Source organism: Micromys minutus, assembly GCF_963924665.1.
Source record: "Micromys minutus genome assembly, chromosome: 15".
NCBI classification, from domain to species: Eukaryota; Metazoa; Chordata; class Mammalia; order Rodentia; family Muridae; genus Micromys; species Micromys minutus.
In genome coordinates this window covers 52,662,447-52,679,463 of record NC_137984.1, presented here as the reverse complement: position 1 = coordinate 52,679,463, position 17,017 = coordinate 52,662,447, and the positions used below count along the sequence as shown (strand labels likewise).

The following is a 17,017-nucleotide window of genomic DNA, read 5'->3' as shown; positions in this document are numbered from 1 at the left end:
GCCAGTCATTATTGTACTGGACACTGCAGACTCAGCTGTTCTATCTCTCCAGATGTTCCAGTGGTTCATCTCATCCTGCATCTCCCTGTTTCTTTCTGTCTCTCTCTATATGTTATGTCTCTGTCTGTTTCTCTGTGTGTGTGCAGGTACCCACACGGGCCAGAAGGTGTTACATATCCTGGAGCTGGAGTTATAGGTGGTTGAGCCTCCTGCACAGGGCAGTGGGAAGTGAAAGCACTGTAGGAGTTTAACCACTAGGTCACCTCTTCACTCCCATAATTTAATTCTTAAATAACCTTCCTTTTTCTTTGTCTTCTCTTCACACTTTTTTGTTTTATTCAAAACAGGGTCTCTCTCTGTGGCTCTGTCTGTCTGTCTTACAGTTGGCAATTTTATTAGAGGTGGTTTAGAAATTATAATAAGGCACAGGTCCCTGGGAACTTGGAAGAAAAGCAAGAACACTGTCCATCCTCAGCGGAAGGGTAGTCAACTTCTTCTGCCAACGTTCTACCTCAGAAAAAGCTGCACAGAACTTTTACTGTTCAAGCAGCAGAACTGAACTGGGGTGCACACTCCCAGGCCAAGGCCAGACCCAGCCCAGCTGCATCTGGACGGGCGGCCCTCCCATGCACAGGTCGCTGGGAGCTCAGAAAAGTGGCAAGAACGCTTTCCATCCTAAGCAGAAGGATCAACAGAAGAAACAGGCTCTATGTAGAGACAACAAGATCACCTATAATCACAGATAACAAAACGGCAAGAGGAAAGCAAAAGAACCTAAGCAATGCAAACCAAGACAACCTGGCAACATCAGAAGACAGCTTTCCCACCACAGCAAGTAGTGGATTGCCAAACACACCAGAAAAACAAGACTCACACTTGAAATCATACTTCATGATGATGATGGAGGTCTTGGAGAATTGCATAAATAACTCCTTTAAACAATTACAGGAGAACCAGGAAAATCACTCAAAGAACTACAGGAAAACAGAAACAAACAGGTAAAGGAATTGAAAATGGAAATAGAAACAATAAAGAAATCACAAAAAAAGACAACCCTGGAGATAAAAAACCAAAAAAAAAAAAAAAAAAAAAAAAAAAAAAAAAAATCAGGAGTCAAAGATGCAAGCATCACCTATAAACTACAAGAGACAGAAGAGAGGATCTCAGGGGAAAAAGACAACATAGGAAACATAGACAACACATAGAAGATGAAAAAACCAAAAGCTCCTAATCCAAAATGTCCAGGAGATCCAGGATACAATGAGAAGAAAAAACTTAAGGATAATAGGTGTAGAAGAGGGTGAGGAATATCAACTAAAAGGCACAGAAAATATCTTCAACAAAATCATAGAAGAAAACTTTCCTGCCCTTAAGAATGAGTTGACCATGAACATACAGGAAGCCTACAGAACTCCAAATAAATTGGACCAGAAAAGAAACTCCTCCCAACACATAATAGTCAAAACACCAAATATTCTAAACAAAGAAAGAATCCTAAAAGCTGTAAGGGAAAAAGGACAAGTAACATATAAAGGCAAACCAATCAGAATTACACAAGACTTCTCAACCGAGATTATGAAAGCTAGAAGATCCTGGGCAGATGTCATACAGACCCTAAGAGAACACAAATGCCAGCCCAGGTCACTATATCCAGCTTTCAATCACCATAAATGGAGAAACCAGGCTATTCAACAACAGAACCAAATTTACACAATATCTGTCCACAAATCCAGCCCTACAAAAAATGATAAATGGAAAAATCCAACACAAGGAAGAAACTACACCCATGGAAAAGCAAACACACACACACACACACACACACACACACACATACACACACACACACACACACACACACACAGAGAGAGAGAGAGAGAGAGAGAGAGAGAGAGAGAGAGAGAAACATAAGTCTACCTCTAACTACAAAAATAACAGGAAAACAAAATCACTATTCCATAATTTCTCTTCACATCAATGAGCTGAATTCTCCAACAAAAAGACAAAGACTATCAAACTGGATACATAAACAGGATCCAGCATTTTGCTGCCTATAGGAAACTCATCTCAGAGACAAAGACAGACAGTAGCTCAGAGTAAAAGACTCAGAAAAAAAATCGTTCAAGCAAATAGACCCAGGAAACAAGCTGGAGTAGCTATTCTAATATCAAATAAAATAGATTTTTAACCAAAGTTATCAAAAAAGATAAGGAGAAACACGTTTTACTCACCACAGGAAAAATCTATCAAGATGAACTCTGAATCTTGAACACCTATACTCAAAATTCAAGGGCACCCACATTTATAAGAGTAATTCTACTAAAGCTCAAAGCATATATTGCACCACACACAATAATAACAGGAGACTTCAACACCCCATTTTCATCAATGGACAGATCATGAAAGCAGAAACTGAACACAGACAGGGCAAAGCTAGCAGAAGTTATGAACCAACTGGAATTAATAGACATCTACATTTTATCCAAAAACAAAAGAATATACCTTCTTCTCAGCACCTCACGGTACCTCTTCCAAAATTGACCATACAGTTGGTCCCAAGCATCCTATCAGATCACCATGGACTAAGGCTGGTTTTTAATAACAACAAAACAACAAAAAGCCCACATATACATGGCCGCTGCACAATGCTCTGCTCAATGATAGCTTGGTCAAGGAAGAAATAAAAAAAGAAATCAAGGATTTTTAAAGATTTTAACAAAAACGACATTACTACAATCCCAAAATTATGGAATGCAATGAAGGCAGTACTGAGAGGAAAACTCATAGCTCTGAGTGCCTCCAAAAAGAAACTGGAGAGAGCACACACTAGCAGCTTAACAGCACAGTTGAAAGCTCTAGAACAAAAAGAAGCAGATACACCAAAGATAAGTAGACAGCAAGAAATAATCAAACTTAGAGCAGAAACCAAACACATAGAAAAAAAAAACTATACAAAGAATAAACAAAACCAAGAGCTGTTTTTTTTTTTTTTTTGAGAAAATCAACAAGATCGATAAACCCTTAGCCAGAATAACTAGAGGGCAAAAAGAGAGTATCCAAATTAACAAAATCAGAAATGAAAGAAGAAACATAAAAACAGAAACTGATGAAATTCAAGAAATCCTCAGGTCATATTACAAAAGTCTATACTCAACAAAACTGGAAAATCTGGAGGAAGTAGATAAATTTCTAGACAAATACCAAATACCAAAGTTAAGTGAGGACCAGATAAACCATCTAGACAGTCCCAAAACACCTAAAGAAATAGAAGTAGTCATCAAAAGCCTCCCAACTGAAAAAAAAGCCCAGGACCAGATGGGTTCAGTGCAGAATTTTATCAAACCTTTATAAAAGATTCAATACCAATACTCTCCAAACTATTCTATGAAATAGAAACAGAAGGAACACTACTAAATTCTTTCTATGAAGCCACAATTATGCTCATTCCTAAACCACACAAAAACCTTACAAAGAAAGAGAACTTTAGACCAATTTCTCTCATGAACATCTATGCAAAAATACTCAATAAAATTCTTTCAAACTGAATTCAAGAACACATCAAAGCAATCATCCCCCATGAGCAAGTAGGCTTTATCCCAGGGATGCAAGGATAGTTCAACATACAAAAATCCATCAATGTAATCCACCATATAAACAGACCCACGGGGGGGACATAATCCTCTCACTAGATGCTGAAAAAGCATTTGATAAAATTCAACACCACTACATGATAAAAGTTTTGGAAAGATCATGAGTCCATTGCCATTACCTAATCATATTAAAAAGGAATATACAGCAAGCCAGTAGCCAACATCAAACTAAGTGGAGAGAAACTTGAAGCAATCCCACTAAAATCAGACACTTGACAAGGCTGCCCACTCTCTTTCTACCTATTCAATGTAGTACTGGAAGTCCTGGCCAGAGCAATTAGACAGCAAAAAGAAATCAAAGGGTTTCACACTGGAAAGGAAGAAGTCAAAATATCACTGTTTGCAGATGATATGATAGTATACTTAAGTGACCCCAAAAATTCTACCAGAGAACTTTTACAACTAATAAACAACTTCAGCAAAGTGGCTGACTATAAAATTAACTCAACCAAAGTAACCTTCTTCTACTCAAAGGTTAAACTGGCTGACAAAGAAATTAGAGAATTAACACCCTTCACAATACTCACAAAGACTATAAAATACCTTGGGATGACCCTAACCAAGCAAATGAAGTATATATGTGACAATAACTTCAAGACTCTGAAGAAGAAAATTTAAGGAGACCTCAGAAGGTGAAAAGATCTACCATGCTCATGGATTGGCAGGATCAACATTGTAAAAATGGCCATCTTGCCAAAAGTAATCTATAGATCCCATGCAATCCCCATCAAAATTCCAACTCAATAATTCATAGAGTTGGAAAAAGCAATTTGCAAATTCATCTGGAGTAACAAGAAACATAAAATCTCGAAATCTATTCTCAAGAACTCCTGGGGGAAATCACCATCCCTCATCTCAAGTTATATTACAAAGCAATTGTGGTTAAAAAAAACTGCATGGTATTGGTACAGAGATAGGCAGGTAAATCAATGGAACAGAACTGAGGACCCAGAAATAAACCCACACACCTAAGGTCACTTGATTTTTGACAACAAAGTTAAAACCATTTAATTAAAACAGGACATCCTCTTTAAAAAATGGTGTTGTTTCAACTGGAAACTACCATGCAGAAGAATGCAAATTGATCCTTTCCTATCCTCTTGTACAAAGCTCAAGTCTAAGTGGATCAAAGATCTCCACATAAAACCAGGTACACGGAAACTATTAGAAGAGAAAGTGGGGAAGAGTTTAGAACACATAGGCACAGGGGAAAGTTTCCTGAACAGAACACCAATGGCTTATGCTCTAAGATCAAGAATCGACAAATGGGACCTAAACAAATTGCAAAGCTTCTATAAGGCTAAGGACACTGTTAAGAAGACAAAATGGAAGCCTACAGATTGGGAAGGGATATTTACCAATTCTACATCTGATAGAGCGCTAGTATCCAATATACACAAAGTACTCAGAAAGCTAGACTGTAGAGAATTAAATAATCCTATTAAAATTGAAGTACAGAGCTAAACAAAGAACTCTTAAAGGAGGACCATTAAATGGCTGAGAAAACACCTAAAGAAATGCTCAACATCACTAGTCATTAGGGAAATGCAAATCAAAACAACCCTGAGATTCCACCTCACACCAGTTAGAATGGCTAAGATCAAAAACTCAGATGACAGCAGATGCTGGCAAGGATGTGGAGAAAGAGGAACACTCCACTGTTGGTGGGGTTACAAGCTGGTACAACCATTCTGGAAATCAGTCTGGTAGTTCCTCAGAAAGTTGAACATAGTACCACCTGAAAACCCAGCAATTCCACTCCTGGGTATATACCCCAAATATGCTCCAACCTATAACAAGGACACATGCTCCATTATGTTTACAGCAGCCTTATTTATAATAGGCAAATGCTGGAAAGAACCCAGATGTCCATCAACAGATGAATGAATTCAGAATATTTGGTACATTTACACAATGGAGTACCACTCAGCTATTAGAAACAATGAATTCATGAAATTGATAGGCAAATGGATGGAACCAAAGACTATCATCCTGAGTGAGGTAACCCAGTCACAAAAGAACACACATGGTATGCACTCACTGAAAAGCGGACCCTAGCCCCAGGAAGCTCAGAATACTCAATACCCAGGAAACAATTACAGACATTATGAAGCTCAAAAAGGAGGAAGGCCAAAATGGGGATGCCTCAGTTATTCTTAGAAAAGAGAACAAAACTCTCATAGGAGGAAATGCAAGGTCAAATAGAGGAGTAAGGATTGAAGAAAAGATAACTCAGAAGCTGCCTCACCTGGAGATCCACTACATATGGAGTCACCAAATCCAAGCACTATAGCTGATCCCAAAAAGTACTTATTGGCAGGAACCCGACGGAGACACCCCCTCAGGAACTAGGCTAGAATCATATAAATACAGCTGAACATACTTGCATCTAACCATAGGTCTGAACTCAGGAATGCCAATGAGGTTGCTAAAGAAAGGACCTAAGTAGCTGAAAGGGGGTTGCAACCTCATGGGATGATAATACTATCAACCAACCAAACCCTCCAAAATTCCCACGGAGTAAAACACCAACCTTGGTGCACACTTTGAGAGACCTATTGATCCAGTTGCATATGTAGCTGAAGATAGCAGTGTCTGGCATCAATGTGAGAAGAGGCTTTTGTTCCAGAGAGGGCATGTTGTCCTAATGCAGGAAAATGACAAGGCAATGGGGTGGAGAGAGGGATCAGAAGGGAGTGCACCTTTGTGAAGGCAACTGGGGGGGAGTGGGAGTGGGAGAGGGGTGGGGTAACTCAAATGTAACTACAGAGTATCTAATAAAAAAGAAATAAAAAGAAATTATAATAAGCCAATCAAATTTCAATATTATTAACTAATACAGTGATGAATATTTAACTATTTAATATTTCACGTTCACTTTTACTTCTCATATAAATGCAACACATGTCTTATAATTTACCCCCTAAAATATTAGGAATAGTTCTATGCTATTTTTTGTTCATAATTTTACATGGATGAATTTTAAAAATTCATGATTACCAAAAAAATATTTGTACTGTGTTACACTCTATTAGCGATTTTCCTGAGTAATTTGTGTGTGGGCACATATGCACATGTGTGTGTGTGTGTGTGTGTGTGTGTGTGTGTGTGTGTGAGTGTGTGCTCACCCTTCTGGCTGCCTGCAGAAGAGGACAGAGATTTAAGTTGTGTGCTTTCTTCAATGGCTTCTCTACAGTAGTTTTCTGAGACAGGTCTCTTTGACTTAAACTCTGTAGTTCAGGCTTTGAAGCCTCCAAAGTATCTAGGATTAGTAGGGACTAAATTTGATGCACACCAGAGCCCACGTTGCTTTCTTACCTATATATAGGGCATGATTTAAAAAAATGGATCCAGAGTATCCTAGATTTCTGTCCTAAAAATTTTTTGATGAGTGACATTTGTATTTATTTCTTTTATTTCTTTTTTTTTTTTTTTTACAATGAGCAAAAAGTATATGTAATACAGGGTGTAACCCGGAATTTGTCAATGTGTTCTTGGTGTGTAAGGATTGAGCATAACTTTTGTTTTGTTTTGTTTTGTTTTGTATTCTTTTTTTCTTGGACTTCACACTGTCTGTGAGTTGTTTCTGGGGCAGTGCGAGCCTCTGGGATTAGCATCCCAATATCAGTGACTGCATATTATGTCTGTTCCTTTGTGACTGGGTTATTTCACTCAGAATGATATTCTCTAGATGCATCCATTTTCTTAAGAATTTGGTTAAGTCATTGTTTCTGGTGGCTGAGTAGTATTCCATTGTGTAAATGTACCACAATTTTTGTATCCATTCATCTACTGAAGGACATCTGGGTTCTTTCCAGCTTCTGGCTATTATAAATAGAGCTGCTATGAACATTGTGGTGCATGTATCTTTGTTGTATATTAAAGTGTCTCTGGGGTATATGCCCAGAAGTGGAATAGCTGGGTCTTCAGGTAGTATTATGTCCAATTTTCTGAGGTATCGCCAGACTGGTTTCCAGAGTGGTTGTATCAGTTTACAAACCCACCAATAGTGGAGAAGTGTTCCTCTTTCTCCGCAACGTCGCCAGCATCTACTGTCATCTGAGTTTTGGATCTTGGCCAATCTGACTGGTGTGAGGTGGAATCTCAGGGTTGTTTTGATTTGCATTTCCCTGATGGCTAAGGATGTCAAGAACTTCCTCAGATGTTTCTCAGCCATTCGATATTCCTCAGTTGAGAATGTTTTGTTTAGCTCTGTACCCCATTTTTTAATAGGGTTGTTTGATTCTCTGGTGTCTAGCTTTTTGAGTTCTTTGTATACCTTGGATATTAGGCCTCTATCTGATGTGGAGTTGGTAAAGATCTTTTCCCATTCTGTTGGCTGCCATATTGTTTTCTTGACAATGTCCTTAGCCTTACAGAAACTTTGCAATCTCATTAAGTCTCATTTGTTAATCTTTGACCTTAGAGCTTGAACCATTGGTATTTTGTTCAGAAAAATTTCTCCTGTGCCTATGTGTTCTAAGGTTTTCCCTACTTTCTCATCTAATAGTTTCAGTGTATCTGGTTTAATGTGGAGATCTTTGATCCACTTACACTTGAACTTTGTACAAGGAGATAAGAAAGGGTCTATTTTCATTCTTTTGCATGCTAAGTGCCAGTTGGACCAGCACCATTTGTTGAATAGGCTGTCCTTTTTCCATTGAATGTTTATGGCTCCTTTGTCAAAAATCAGGTGACCATATACGTGAGGGCTCATTTCTGGATCTTCTATTCTATTCCATTGATCCATGTGCCTATTTCTGTACCAGTACCATGCAGTTTTCAGCACAATTGCCTTGTAATATAGGTTGAGATCAGGGATAGTGATTCCCGCAGATGTTTTCTTGTTGTTGGGGATGGATTTCGCTATTCTAGGTCTTTTGTTATTCCATATGAAATTGCACATTGATCTTTCCAACACAATGAAGAACTGGGTTGGAATTTTGATGGGGATTGCATTGAATCTGTAGATTGCTTTTGGTAGGATGGCCATTTTTTAAATGTTTATCCTTCCAATCCATGAGCATGGGAGATCTTTCCATTTTCTGAGATCTTCTTTGATTTTCTTCTTTAGAGGTTTGAAGTTCTTCTCATACAGGTCCTTCACTTGCTTAGTTAAAGTCACACCAAGGTATTTCATATTGTTTGTGACTATTGTGAAGGGTATCTTTTCCCTAATTTCTTTCTCCACATGTTTGTCCTTTGAGTAAAGGAAGGCTACTGATTTGTTTGAGTTAACTTTGTATCCAGCCACTTTGCTGAACTTGTTTATCAGCTGTAGGAGTTCTTTGGTGGAATTTTTAGGGTCACTTAAGTACACTATCATGTCATCTGCAAAGAGTGATATTTTTACCTCTTCCTTTTCTATTTGTATCCCCTTGATCTCCTTTTGCTAATTGCTCCAGCCAGGACTCCCAGTACTATGATGAATAGGTAGGGGGAGAGTGGGCAGCCTTGTCTAGTCCCTGATTTTAGTGGGATTGCTTCAAGTTTCCCACTGTCAAGTTTGATGTTGGCTGTTGGTTTGCTGTATATTGCTTTTATTATGTTTAGGTATGGACCTTGGATTCCTGTTCTTTCCAGGACTTTTAACATGAAGGGGTGTTGAATTTTGTCAAATGCTTTTTCAGCATCTAGTGAGATGACCATGTGATTTTGTTCTTTGAGTTTGTTTGTATGTTGGATTACATTGATGGATTTCCTTATATTAAACCATCCCTGCATCCCCGGGATGAAGCCTTCTTGGTCATGGTGAATGATCGTTTTGATGTGTTCTTGGATTCGGTTTGCAAGGATTTTGTTGAGTATTTTTGCATCAATGTTCATAAGTGAGATTGGTCTGAAGTTCTCTTTCCTTGTAGGGTCTTTGTGTGGTTTAGGTACGAGGGTTATTGTAGCCTCAAAAAATGAGTTGGGTAGCATTCCATCTGATTCTATCTTTTGGAATAGTTTGGAGAGTATTGGTGTTATATCCGCAATAAATGTCTGATAAAATTCTGCACTGAACCTGTCTGGACCTGGGCTTTTTTTGGTTGGGAGGCTTTTGATGACTTCTTCTATTTCTTTAGATGTTATGGGATTATTTAGATGATTTACTTGGTCCTGGTTTAACTTTAGGACATTGTATTTGTCTAGGAATTCATCCATTTCCTCCAGATTTTCCAACTTTGTGGAGTATAGGTTTTTGTAGTAGGATCTGATGATTTCTTGAATTTCCTCAGTTTCTGTTGTTATGTCTCCACTTTCCTTTCTGATTTTGTTAATTTGTATACTCTCTCTTTGCCCTCTAGTTAGTCTGGCTAGGGGTTATCAATCTTGTTGATTTTCTCAAAGAACCAGCTCTTGGTTTTGTTAATTTTTTCAATGGTTCTTTTTGTTTCTATTTGGTCTATTTCTGCCCTAATTTTGATTATTTCTTGCCGTCTACTCTTCTTGGGTGTATCTGCTTCCTTTTGTTCTAGGGCTTTTAGCTGTGCTGTCAAGTTGCTGATGTATGCTCTCTCCAGTTTCTTTTCGAAGCACTTAAGGCTATGAGTTTTCCTCTCAGTACTGCTTTCATTCCATCCCATAGGTTTGGGTATGTTGTGTTTTTGGTTTTCATTGAATTCTAGAAAATCCTTAATTTCTTTCTTTATTTCTTTTTTGGCCCTGCTATCGTTTAACAGAGCATTGTCTAGTTTCCATGTGTATGTGGGCTTTTTGTTGTCTTTGTTGTTGTTAAAGACCAGCCGTAGACCATGGTGATCTGAGAGGATGCATGGGAGTATTTCAGTCTTCTTATATAGATTGAGGCTTGTTCTGTGTCCAATTATGTGGTCAGTTTTCGAGAAGGTGCCATGGGTTGCTGAGAAGAAGGTGTATTCTTTTACTTTAGGATGATATGTTCTGTAGATATCTATTAATTCTTGTTGGTTCAAAGTCTCTGCTAGTTTTACAGTGTCCTTGTTCAGTTTGTGCTTCCATGATCTGTCCATTGGAGAGAGTGGGGTATTAAAGTCTCCCACTATTATTGTGTGGGGTGAAATGTATTTTTTGAGCTTTAGTAGGGTTTCTTTTATGAATGTGGGTGCTTTTGTATTTGAAGCATATATGTTAAGGATTGAGAGTTCCTCCTGACAGATTTCCCCAGTAATGAGTAAAAAGTGTCCTTCCTTATCTTTTTTGATAACATTTGGTTGGAAATTTACTTTATTCGATATTAGAACAGCCACTCCAGCTTGCTTCTTGGGGCTGTTTGCTTGGAAGTTTTTTTCTACCCTTTTACTCTGAGATAGTGTCTGTCTTTGTCTCTGAAATGAGTTTCATGTATGCAGCAAAATGCTGGATTTTGTTTATGTATCCAGTCTGATAGTCTATGTCTCTATTGGGGAGTTGAGTCCATTTATGTTAATAGATATCAAGGAATAGTTATTTCTGTTTCCTGCTATTATTGCTTTTGTAGGTTGAGTTGTGTCTGTGTCTTTTTCTTCTTTTGGTTTTCTTGCTTAGGAGTTTTCTTGTTTTTACTAGGATGTAGTTCCCCTCATTGTATTGGGTTTTCCACCTATAATTCGTTGTAGTGCTGGGTTTTTGGTCAGATATTGTGTAAATTTAGATTTGTCTTGAAATATCTTCATCTCTCCATCTATTGTGATTGATAATTTTGCTGGTTATAGCAGCTTGGGCTGGCACTTGTGCTCTCTTAGGGTGTGCATGATGTCTGTCCAGGCTCTTCTAGCTTTCATAGTCTCTGTTTAGAAATCGGGTGTGATTCTGATTGTTCTGCCTTTATATGTTACCTGACCTTTTTCCCTTACTGCTTTTAGTATTCTTTCTTTGATTTGGGCATTTTGTATTTTGACTATTATGTGTCTGGAGGTATTTCTTTTCTGGTCCAACCTATTTGGAGTTCTGAAGGCTTCTTTTATGCTCGTGGTCATCTCATTCTTAAGGGTAGAGAAGTTTTCTTCTACGATTTTGTTGAAGATATTTACTGTGCCTCTTAGTTGATACTCTTTTCCCTCTTCTTTTCCTATTATCCTTAGGTTCGGTCTTCTCATTGTGTCCTGGATCTCCTGGACATTTTGAGTTAGGAGCTTTATGTTTTTTGCATCTTCACTGGCTGTTTTGTCTATGTTTACAATGTTGTCTTCTGCCCCCAAGATTCTCTCTTCCATCTCTTGTAGTCTATTGGAAATGCTTGCTTCTGTGACTCCTGATTTCTTTTTTAGGTGTTCTACCTCTAGGGTTATCTCTTTTAGTGTTTTCTTTATTGTGTCAATTTCTGTTTTAAATTCCCTCTTCCATTCCTTCATCTCTTTGGTTCTGTTTTCCTCTAGTTCTTTGAGTTCTTTGAGTGTTTTTCTTGTTTCCTCTTTAAAAGCTTCTGATTCTTTTTGCTTTTCCCCCCTTTCTTGTTTAAGTATCTTTATCAGCGTCTTGAGGTATGATTTCAGGTCTGCGTCTTCTTTTTCTGGAGTGTTTGGCATTCCAATGTTTGCTGTTATGGGAGAGCTGGGTTCTGGTGTTGCCAGGTTGTCTTGGTTTTCTTGGGACATACTCTTTCGCTTTCCTCTTGCCATCTTGTTGTCAGTAATATGTTCTTGCCTTTCCCTTGTATCTGGTCTGTGTCCCTGAATCTCCACTGGTCCAGGTGGCAGATGGGCCGAGCCTTGTTCTGCGCCCCAAAGTCGCCGGGTGAAAGCAGAGGTTCCAATGCTGTGTTCCTGGTCCCTGGATCAGGCAGGGCGGGGGCGCGCTTTCCATGTGCACTCCGCAGAGTTCTCTCTGCTCCCTGGCTGCCCAGATCTCCTACTCCGTGACATTTGTATTTAAATGACAGCAGAAAGTGTTGGGATTGGTGCACAGAATTGAGAAATCCTTGTAAACAGCTGGATTGCAGAGATGTCAGCAGGCAGAGCAGGCAGAAAGGGTGTGACCACAAGGTGGCAGTAGCGCACAGTAGAAGGTAGGTGGGACCAGAGACCTACTGGAGAGAATTACCAAAGACAACAGTGTTTAGGGGGCTTAATATATTCAGAGTTACTTTTCTCTGAGGATAAACAGAGGTCGGTTGTGATTCTCGTTTAAGTCAAAGCAGGCAGGCTTTGGATTATTTAGAAACATGTTTATGAGCCGGCCGTGATGGCGCATTCCTACATCATAGCACCGGGGACGCTGAGAGAGGGAGCCAAGTTCAAGGACAGCTTGAGCTACATACACAGTAAGTTCCAGGTCAGCTTTAACTACATAAGACCTCGAGAAAAAAAAAGAAAGGTGGAGAGAGAGAGAGAAAGAGGGGGGGAGAAAGGGAGGGAGGGAGGGAGAGGGGGGATAGAGAGGAAAGAGAGAGAGAGAGAGAGAGAGAGAGAGAGTGAGAGAGAGAGAGAGAGAGAGAGAGAGAGGAGAGAGAGGAGAGAGAGAGGAGGGGGGAGACAAGAGAGGAGAGAGAGAGAGAGAGAGAGAGAGAGAGAGAGAGAGAGAGAGAGAGAAGAGAAGAGAAGAGAAGAGAGATTCCACATAAATGATTGGATTGGTAAATAAATAAGAAATATAAGGATATGCCAAGAATAATTTGTCTTCCTACTAATTTCCTCAATGTACAAACACTAATTGAAAGCCTACTATATCCTGTGTTCTATGTCAGAAAATGAATTCAGGGTGGAGAGTCTGCCCTTGATTTAAAAAATGTATTGAAAAGAGGGCCCTTTGGACATCAGGGCAGAACCTGAAACTTACACTGGAAGTTATTGGTTGTTTCTTTTCTTTCCTTTTATTCTAAAATGTCTGACTGCTAATAATTATTTTATAGTAGCAGTGCTAGGCAAGCATATTTGAAACATATTACAATTAATCTACTTTTACCTCTAAGAATGAAAATGTCAATCGTCATCTTACCAGGCTCTAGAATCACTGGGAGATTGGGCTCTGGGCATGTTTGTGGGACCACATCTTGGCTGTAACGACTGAGGTGGGGAGAATCCTCTGCTGTGTACAGCACCAGCTCCTGTCTGGCTCCTGAGCTGCACAGAGGGAGAAGGGAGCAGAGAAGCAGCACATGCTGCCTGGCTCCTCACTGTGGGTGTGATTAATTAAAAACTAATTAAAGGCCTTAACTTCAGGGAGGAGATTCACATCTAGACTATATGAAAGACTATGAAAATTATACACACCAAAAACATGTGTAGACCAAAAAAAATTAAAAAAAATCAAACAGATGGTTCTAAGAAGAAGAAACAGGAAAGGTCACTAAATATTCAAAGCAGTGTCTAACTCCTTATCAAGTAGACACACACAGAGACATCACGAGAAAACCATAGGCTTTTCTTTGTTTGTGCCCAGGATCACATAATCATAACAGGAAGCACTGTACACTGATTAAAATTTTTAATGATTTAAAAGTTCAGTGACACTTTTAAAATTCAAGTCTTTTAACTATGGGTGTCTCTAAAGTAAGCCAACCACTTTCTTACTTTAAGAGTCAAGAACAAGTGCACAGTCATAAGCCAGAAATTAAAGCAAAAGCAAAATCCAACTTTGTAAATAACTCAGTGATCAGGGGCTCGCTCATGATCGTCTGGCTCCAAAGAGCTTGGATATTCCCACTTCTCTACCTCTGCCATGCAGTAGAGCACAGCTTGTTTAGCAGGCTTGCACGGTCTCCACCCTGTACCCGACCCTGTCCTGGATGGTCATCCCATGGTTCTGGGGTTTAACATGCTAGAGCCTCCACTGCAGCTGAAGCTACACCTTCACCAATGGCCTCTTTTGACCTCCTCAGGGGTTCCAGCCCTTTCAAACAATGGCAAGTGTCATCTTCTCTCTGTGACCCATTTAGTCTTGAGGCCTTCATGATAATAATGTCAACACCACACGGGGCATATCATTGGCCAAACTCGGCTGCCAGTGTAATCCACAGCCTTGCCCCAACACTCATTTAGATCACAGCTTCTGTAAGAGGAAGATTTCAACTCAGTGATGCTGGTCTCTTGTTAATCAAAGCTGAGTTTTCAGATTCAGCTGACTAGCATCTATTGCCCCCATAAAGCGAAGCCTTCACTTCTAGACCCTTAATTGAAATACATAAATACAGGGACAAAAAAATGGAACAGAGACAGAAGCAAAGGTCATTCAGAGATCACCCCACCTAGACATCCAACCCATCTACAGACACCAAACCCAGACACTGTTGATGCCAAGAAGTACTTGCAGGAACCTGGTATGGCTGTTCCCTGAGAGGTTCTGATAGAGCCTGAAAAATACAGATGCAGATATTTACACCCAACCATCAGGCTGAGCCTGGGGACCACAATGGAAGAGCTAGGAGAGGACTGAAAGAGCTGAAGGGGATTGCAACCTCACGGGAAGAACGATATCAGCTAACACCCCCCAGAGCTCCCAGGGACTAAACCACTAACTGAAGAGCACACATAGAGGAACCCATGGCTCCAGATACATATGCAGCAGAGGATGCTCTTATCTGGCATCAGGGGGATGGGAGGCCCTGGTCCTCTGGAGGCTTGATGCCCCAACATGGGGGATGCTAGAGCAGTAGGCAGGAGTGGGTGAGTGGAGAGCCGGCCCAGTTCCATCAGGACTGGCAGCCTGCCTACAGGTTGCTGGGCACCCAGAGGAGCCACAGGTGAGCTCTCACTATTGAGCCCACAGGAGAGTCCACACTCCCTCTCCAAGGACTATCGGAAAGAGATTGGCCAGAACTATCAGGGCACAGGTAGCTCTGTGTTGTCTGGGAATGGACTGTTTGGGACGAAAGCCAGAGACAACTCACTGCCATCAGATCTCACAGCCTCCCCAGAGAGCTGAACACACAGTAACAATCTCCCTCTGGAGCCCACGGGACTACAGGAGAGATAAGCTTCAGTCAAAGACAACAAGATGGCAGCACCTGTAACTGGAATCTCTGTGTTCTAGGTCGGATCAAACACTCTGTCACAATGCCTGAAATAAATATCAACCATCTTGATGAAAAACAGGTTCAGCTTCTAGCAGAGATGTGTATTCTTATTGATGAAAATGACAATAAAATTGGGGCTGACACCAAAAAAAATTGTCACCTGAATGAAAACATCAACAAAGGATTATTACATCGCGCTTTTAGTGTCTTCTTGTTTAATAGTGAAAATAAGCTCCTGTTACAGCAGAGATCAGATGCTAAAATTACCTTTCCAGGTTGTTTCACCAATAGTTGGTGCAGCCATCCATTAATTAACCCAGGTGAGCTGGAAGAAAATGATGCCATCGGCGTAAAACGAGCAGCACAGAGGCACTTAAAAGAAGAGTTGGGAATACCCGTCGAAGAGGTTAATCTAAATGAAATTAATTATCTAACAAGAATTTACTACAAGGCCCAATCTGATGGTATCTGGGGTGAACATGAAATCGATTACATTTTGTTTCTGAGGAAGAATGGAACCTTGAATCCGGATCCCAACGAGATTAAAAGCTACTGCCATGTATCAAAGGAAGAACTTACAGAAATTCTGAAGAAGGCAGCCAGTGGTGAAATTAAGTTAACTCCATGGTTTAAGATTATTGCACACACCTTTCTCTTTAAATGGTGGGATAACTTAAACCATTTGAATCAATTTGTTGACCATGAGAAAATACACAGAATGTGAATGTGTTAGTGATTTGAGAATTTTTCTACCTAGTAAAAATGGTGTGGTTTGGTTTTAAATTGGGCTCCCTTGTATGATACATAGGTATTTTACAACTAAAATTTGTTTTGAGAAAAGATAAAAAAGAAAAACCCAACTAACTTACAGTTTTATATCATATATATATATATATATATATATATATATATATATATATATATACACACACACATTGATATTTGTAGAAAAACAAATCATTTAGGAGAGGTTATTGTGAAATTATGCCATAAATAAGATTAATTTAACCTGTCCAAATACCTGGCTATGATAAGATTGAAGAAAAAACCAGAACTCCTCACATTTTGACACTTTCCAAACACTTTGTTAATTGCCAAGTGTTTTTTTATATCATTTGATTTCTATCATAAGTTAGGAAATTGAACAGAAGACACTTCTTAGTTGTGTTGAAACAGCACTAAGGATTAAATGGGCAGGGTTGGGGACAGAGCTCAGCGGTGCCATGATTGCCTTGCAGGCATGAGGCCGTGGGTTGTTGGGTCCCTAACCCTAAAGATAATTGTAACAACAATAACAGAGCAGGTTCAGAGGATAGTAATGACTCCCTCAGTCTTCACACAGGATGATTAATTTCAGGAATTCCTGTACTCTGGTACCAATACTCTGGATGCTCAAGTCTAGAGAAGATGATACTGCATTTGCATATAAGTTATGCACAGCTTCCCCCACACTTCACCTCATCTCTGGTGTGGTTGT

The 17,017-nt window shown here is 39.6% G+C and overlaps 1 protein-coding gene and 1 pseudogene across 2 annotated transcripts in view; one reads left to right on the top strand and one right to left on the bottom strand.

Moving 5' to 3' along the window:
• The window catches only part of LOC308430465 (chromobox protein homolog 3-like), a 55,885-nt pseudogene extending 42,367 nt beyond the window's left edge, over positions 1 to 13,518 (bottom strand). Inside the window, exon 1 of the transcript in view lies at positions 13,491 to 13,518. The product of the transcript in view is annotated as a chromobox protein homolog 3-like (transcript). The remainder of the gene's footprint in view (positions 1 to 13,490) is intronic.
• A 2,037-nt stretch (positions 13,519 to 15,555) lies between these two features.
• Positions 15,556 to 16,264, top strand: LOC308430147 (isopentenyl-diphosphate Delta-isomerase 1-like; the record flags this gene model as incomplete). The annotated part of the gene is made up of 1 exon (XM_080929261.1): positions 15,556 to 16,264. The coding sequence occupies exon 1, from the start codon at positions 15,581 to 15,583 to the stop codon at positions 16,262 to 16,264; it is 684 nt and encodes a 227-aa protein (XP_080785387.1). The 5' UTR covers positions 15,556 to 15,580.
• Positions 16,265 to 17,017: the final 753 nt, after the last annotated feature.